This window comes from Lissotriton helveticus, chromosome 6 (assembly GCF_964261635.1).
Source record: "Lissotriton helveticus chromosome 6, aLisHel1.1, whole genome shotgun sequence".
Classification (NCBI taxonomy): domain Eukaryota; kingdom Metazoa; phylum Chordata; class Amphibia; order Caudata; family Salamandridae; genus Lissotriton; species Lissotriton helveticus.
In genome coordinates, this window is record NC_136067.1 from 199,483,550 (window position 1) to 199,490,536 (window position 6,987).

Genomic DNA, 6,987 nt, shown 5'->3' on the forward strand with positions numbered 1-6,987 from the left:
ATTCTACGCGCCCCGGGGCGCGCCCGGCAGCGCTTACGTTGCGCGATCGTATGCGCTCGGGTGCTTCCGGGTGCGCTTACGCAGTGCGTCATATGACGCATCACGCGGCTACGCGATACGTCACGATGTTGTTTTCGTTCGCGGCAATAGCGCTAACGGGACGCTCATCGGTACGTGCCCCGGGGTGCGCCGTAACACTGCGCTCACCGGTGAGCGCATCGCTACGCGCCCCGGGAGCGCTCCGGGGCAAAAAAATAAAAAAATAAACATAAAAAAATAGTATTACATAATTATAAAATATAAAATTCATTATAAAAAATATTACATTTCATACCTATAGAGATTTGCTATTAAAAAACCTATGAAATTCACTGAAAAAACCATAGGTTTCACACCAGTTATAGTTAGGAATTAGCATTTAAAAAACCTGTTAAATTCACTGAAAAAAACATAGGTTTCACACCAGTTATAGTTAGCTGGAAATTTTACTCGCATAAAACCATTGAAATTCCAATGTTATAGTTAGTTGGACTCACTATAACTTACGCTTGTAATGCACTGCTGATGACGTCACATATTACATCACTCATGACATGGTCAGTGACATCACTCATGACATCACTGATGACACCATCCTTGTGACAGAGTGACAGACCCCTTTCACTGTAATGTAAACCTTGAACACATATTCAAAAATAAAAAAATAAAATTTTCAAAAAAATGAAGATACCCATAGCAGTTACAAGAAGCACTACAGTAATTCCACCATCTTTATACACATCTACTCATTCACCAACAGTTGTATGTAGTCACTCATACATATACTCACTCATCATATGTAGTGATACACCTATACATCCTGTTACACACCGACAGTCATCCAAAAGTTACTCACACACATACTCATACATGCAAATAAACTATTGAACATCCATTTATTTGCATATACAGCTATACACACACTACCACCTTACTTGTAAGAAAACATACACATATTTACTCTGTAAGCGCTTAGAGACCTCGGGGTGATTATGCGCTATATAAATCAAATAAATAAATAAATAAATAAATTAAACAATCACTTATAGAAACACATACTTATTTAAACAGGAACTCTTACAATCTCTTACTCTCACATATACTCAATTATATACATCAACATTCACATATACTAGAATAAAACATTAGTAGTTACTAATAAAGACACTAGTGAGACAGTCATTCACTCACTAACACACACATATACACACTCATTCACCCATTCACTCCTGCACATATGCTGTCTTCAAAACACATAGAAACAGAGAGTCAGTCATTCATGCATGTATGTGCTAAGTAATACCCCCACCAAACCATACAGACACTCATACTGATACTAAAAAAAATATCTAATAACCCATATACATACACATGTAGCTACTCACCAACCTATACAAAGTGAAACACTAATACATATATTTAAATATTTAAACATTACTCACTAATATATGTATTCACTAGGATACACTTAATAAGCCAGTTAACCAATCAATTTTTTTGTAAAAAAAACATCCATGTAAACACTTATTTAAACATTTATTCTTCCATCAATTTTTACATATACATATATAAAACATATTTATTTTTCAGAAAGACACACATTCACTGGATGGTGTCATCAGTGATGTCATGAGTGATGTCACTGACCACGTCATGAGTGATGTAATATGTGACGTCATCAGCAGTGCATTACAAGTTATAGTGAGTCCAACTAACTATAACGTGGGAATTTCAATGGTTTTATGCGAGTAACATTTCCAGCTAACTATAACTGGTGTGAAACCTATGGTTTTTTCAGTGAATATATATATATATCCAAAGAACTTTGTTTCCTCCTCCTGCCTTTGCCCAGAAAAACGAACACGGACCCATCCAGCTAATTTGCTAGTATTTTATTTCACGTGTAACACAACCTCCGCCATGACGCGTTTCGGGCCCTTGAGCCCTTGAGCATATATTTATATTCACTCAAAAAATCATAGGTTTCTGGCATGTTATAATTAGTTGGACATTTCACTGATGTCATTTGGGATGTCATGAGTGATGTCATGAGTGATGTCACTGACCATGTCATGAGTGATGTAATATGTGACGTCATCAGCAGTGCATTGCGGGTGCGCCAGTTATAGTTAGCTGAACTATCTATAATGGGGGAATTTCTATGGTTTTGTAAGAGCAAAATGTCCAACTAACTATAACATGCCTCAAACCTATGTTTTTTTCACAAAATTATTACGTTTTTTCAAATGCTAATTTCTAACTATAACGTGCCTGAAACCTATGGGTTTTTTTCAGTGAGTTTTAAAGGTTTTTTAAATGGTAGTTTCTAACTATGCCTACAGAGGTAGGACATGTGAAGAAAGAAGAAGTCTACAAAGACGAAGAAATGCGGGAAGGAGAAGAGATGTACAGAAAGAACCGACAGAGGAGCAGAAATTCCTCCTATAACCACAACTTTTTCTGACGGATACTGATGGTAACTGAATCTAACTAACCAGGCCTAGAGCCAGTGCTATGCTAAAAGACACTTAGAATACAGTGAAAACACCTACATACATTAGGGAACACTATGCGTTGGGGTACTCCTGTGATTACCATGACCTCCTCTGTAAGACCCTAGTACATAATAGGGCAGGGGGATTAAAACTACCTCTTGAAACGTGCCACAGGGCGCATTTGCACACTGGTGAAGGGAGGGGGTGCCTGAGATGACATGTGTGCAAACACGCCCTTTGGCAGTTTTAATTTTGGGGATAAAGTCCCCTTGAATACTGAGTGTCCCTTGGGTCCAACTAGTCCTCCAGGTATCTCCAGTAAGCGCAAAAGAGCTGCGTTGTAGAGAGGTGTAGTGGTGCTTACTGGAGGCACCTGGTGGGCTAGTTGGCCCCCAGGGGCCCTCAGGATTGAAGGGGAATTATTTCCCCAACTTAAAGCATGCCATAGGGAGTGTTTGCACACAACACCTCAGGCCCCGTCCCCTCCCTTCACCACTGTGTAAACACGCCCTGTGGCTGTTTTAAGTTGGGAGATTAACTCCCCTTGAATCCAGAGGGTTCCTACGGTCCAACTAGCCCTCTAGGTACCTCCAGTGAGCGCCACAGATCTGCGTTGCAGAGAGGTGTAAAAAGGGGCACGGCCTAGACAACCTCTCTGCAACGCAGCACAGTGGCACTTACTGGAAGCACCTGGTGGACTAGTTAGCCCCCAGGGTCCCTCAGGATTGCTGTTAGCCCCCACGGGCCCTCCTGGGCCAATTCTAGCCCCGTTGGGGACCATGGAGGTGTCCCCAATCCCCCCACGGTCCTGATGACTCCCCGCCTCCTGTGGGAGCTGGCATTGCTTTTCCACATAGGGAGCTGCTAAGATGCTGCTCCCCGTGTGGAAAAGCAATTGGCTTTGGTTTTTTGGAAGAGAGAGCAGGTTTCCTGTTCTCTCTTCCAAAAACAAAAGCAAAGTTTGCTATGGCATAGCAAACTGCTGTGGCCCAGGGGTGGGCACCCCGGGACACTGCAGGAGCCGGCCATGGGGGAAGGCGGTCCCCAGGGTCATCGAGGGCTCCATGAGGGGGGCTGTACGGCCCGGTTGTAAGACATTACAACGCATGCTAATACATCACATGCCATTACATCGCGGTTTTTACAACGCAATTCGTTACAATGACTTGCAATGGAGGGCGCTGGACTTAGGAGTAGTATAATTTTCTATTCCAACTCCAGTCTACATACAGTAGGGAAGGTGTTGGCTAGTAAATTTTACTATTCCCTGTCGTAGAGCGCCATCCAGCGCAAGTCGTTGTAACAACTTGCGTTCTAAAAACCTTGATGTAATGGCATCGCGATGTAACGACCGCGTTGTAAACGGCGTTTTCCCACAGCCCCACTCCCAATATTCACAAAGCTCTGGGGGGTGGTGGTCCCCGGGGCTTGGGGGTCCGTCACAGACCTCACAATTTTATTAATTGGAGCCTTGGGGAGGTGGCGGTCTCCGGGGCATGTGGGGGGTTCCAGCCCCCCACACAGGTAGTTAATTTTTTTAATACATAGGACCCAGAGGTGGCGGCCCCCTGGGCAGTGGGGGGCATGTGACCCCGCCAATATTTTATAAAAGCCCCAGGGGGTGGCATCCCCGGGGCTTGGGGGAGCCTTTGAGCCCCCCTACCCATTTACTATAAAAGTCCCATGGCGGGGTGGTCCCGCAAATACTTTTGAAAAGCCCCAGGGGATGGCAATCCTCGGGGCTAGGGGCCCCTTTGGGCCCCCCATTAAACTATAAACATTGCCCCAGGAACTTGGCCCACTCGGGGGCTAATTATTAACGAATCGCAGGAGCCCGCAATTAATTTTTTTTCCGCGGCCTGATCTGTGGATCCTCCGCGCATCCCGCGTTTGTTTTTCTGTTTTCTTGGCTGCCAACACTTCCTGGTTTTGAGTGTTAACACCCAATTAGCATGAAGCTCGTGATCGGGAGGGTGCGCTGATCCTGCGCACCTCTATATATCAATATTTTTTTTACTTTCGATTTTCTCAGCAACTACTGAACAGATTTACACCATTTAACAAAAAGGGCTCTTTCTGAAACAAGGGCTACCTCTTTGCCAAATTTGGTGTAATTCCGTTCAGCATTTCGGGCTGTAGCCGAGTCTAAAGTTTCCTATGGAAAATAACATGGTGAAAACACACTTTGGGACCTCCCTTTTTTCTCGCCCCCATCTGCTGAATCACCCCGACCCTATCAAGATAGCAGCGGACCGGAGCGCCCCACGAGTTTTGAAAATTTAGCGAAGATTCGTCAACAGGTGCCAAAGTTATTGAGAATAGAACGTTGCAATTTTCTTATGGTAACTAGGTCCTAACTATAATTTACTACTGGCGACCACCAGTAGGTAATATATGCAATGTTTTCTGTATTTAATTCAGTCCTCCACCTCAACCTGCCCAATCATTTTAGTGCTCCATCATCCATCACCCTCACATTAGGCATTATTATGTTTTTTAATTCCTAAGAGCTGTCATGGACAAGAACCCCTTTACAGGTCACCTTAAAATGTTTCACACCCTTTATATTTTATTTTATTTTTTACTGTTCCTACAGGGCCAGCATTGGCTGGTAAACAAAAAAGGACAACATTGTTGCTATGAATAAATTGGGATACATATGCCAAGAGGCATAGCAATAAATGTGTACAAGGTGGCCACCTCATAATAGTAACCAAAAGAGCCACCATAAGGACACATGCAATGCCCTTGCATCATGACGCATGAATGCATGTGCATCACAGTGCACACAAATGCATTTGATGCAACTCAGAGCTGACATTTTGTAACTTTTATTATTTTATTTTAATTTTACCATTCCTACGTGGCAGACAGAAATGACGCAAGGATAAAAAAAAATGCTTCCTGCCTGCAGTAATGCAAACAAGGATTGACAAAGCCAGTTGCTACCCTCCTACTAAACGAGGGGTCTATTTGTGTTGAGCACACATGCCTTAGCCCTTGAACTGCAACATCATTTTCACTTGAGATATACAATCTGTTCTAGGGATGTAAATCTGATTGAGGCCGATGAGGGAGATTAAGACTGAATTGTATAAAGTTTATTACTTTTAAAAGCTTCAGTGATTTGTGCTAAATGAATGTGTGAACTATACAGAATACCATCATTACAACACTGCTTCTCACATGTTTGGGTTGTCTTCAATGTGCTGGTGAATTAAGTTTTATTTACTGCTATGTTTTAGCTATGGAACTCTGTGTGATTTTTTCCCAGAATATTTAGCAATCTTGATGTTGGAGCAATTTGAATTAAAGGTATCTAATTTATTGAAATTAAAATTTGAACTTCCATATACATGGATATTTTACCCTCCTTGGGTATTGCTATGAGAAAGAGGTGACAAAAGCAATGATGGATGGTGTTAATTTACCATGGGCATCCAGTTTCATCATGTGGGTTGAAAGTGGCCCCATAAGTCTTGGCTGTTGATCTTGGAATAATATTGCCTGTCCTGGATGGGCAGTAGAATATGAATGGTGAGTGATCATGTGGTGCATGTACCACTGTAATAGTTACTCATTTTTGTACCTGGTCATGTTGTTTGATTGCTCAATAGAAGTCACAAAGCTCTGCAGGACTTGCCATGGGTAGTAGTTTATTTTTTTTATTTTTGATAGATATCTCTATGTATTATTGACACTGGATCAGTAGGGAAGTGCATGGAACATTGCTGAGCCGTGAAGTACACCGCACTTCATCTGGTATTTATCCTATAGGGTGAATACCAGTTTGGATCCTGTGAGGGGTTGCTTAGGAATTATTGAATTCAGAAGAATTAGTAATTCAAAATACCATCTGTCTAACTTGCACTTGCGAGGTGTTTAAACTGAGCGGTATACAGGGCTATAGAAATGCCACGTATGTGTTTTTCTTTTCAAATAGTCACTTTAACCAGTCTTTTACTTTTTTTGTATTTCAGCCAATCCTTGTCTATACAATGACAAATATATAAACTGTGAAAGCTTAAAACAGGACTGCGAATCAGATTACTTAGTAAAGATTGGTTGCCAAGCTACGTGCAAGTGTCCTACTGAAATAAAGTAGACATAAGAAGGTTATTCTCCTGGAAATCACTGATTGATTGATGAATCTTCTACAGACAGTATGGTCTTAGAGGACACTGCCAACTCTTTCTTATGTTCTACTTCCTTTATGATAATGAATTGTATATTTAATAGTCATGTCTCCATACCACTAGTTCCAGCTTACGTTCCGTACATTTCTATTCACAAAATGTCCAGACTGTAGTACAGAACTTTCATCAGGTGTGTCCAAAATATTCATAACATACATATTGGGAAGTACAGATTTTTATATTCTTATGAACGTTACCTTTAAGCTGGTACTTGATGTGGACTTAAACACATTTAAAAATTGTGGACAATGGTAATT

The 6,987-nt window shown here is 41.7% G+C and overlaps 1 protein-coding gene across 1 annotated transcript in view; it reads left to right on the plus strand.

The window, feature by feature from the left end:
* LOC144761287 (cysteine-rich venom protein pseudechetoxin-like) overlaps positions 1 to 6,681 on the plus strand; it is a 480,203-nt gene extending 473,522 nt beyond the window's left edge. Inside the window, exon 7 of the mRNA XM_078646739.1 lies at positions 6,515 to 6,681. Within this exon, the coding sequence (XP_078502865.1) occupies positions 6,515 to 6,639 (125 nt within the window). The 3' untranslated portion in view covers positions 6,640 to 6,681. The remainder of the gene's footprint in view (positions 1 to 6,514) is intronic.
* The last annotated feature ends 306 nt before the right edge of the window (positions 6,682 to 6,987 follow it).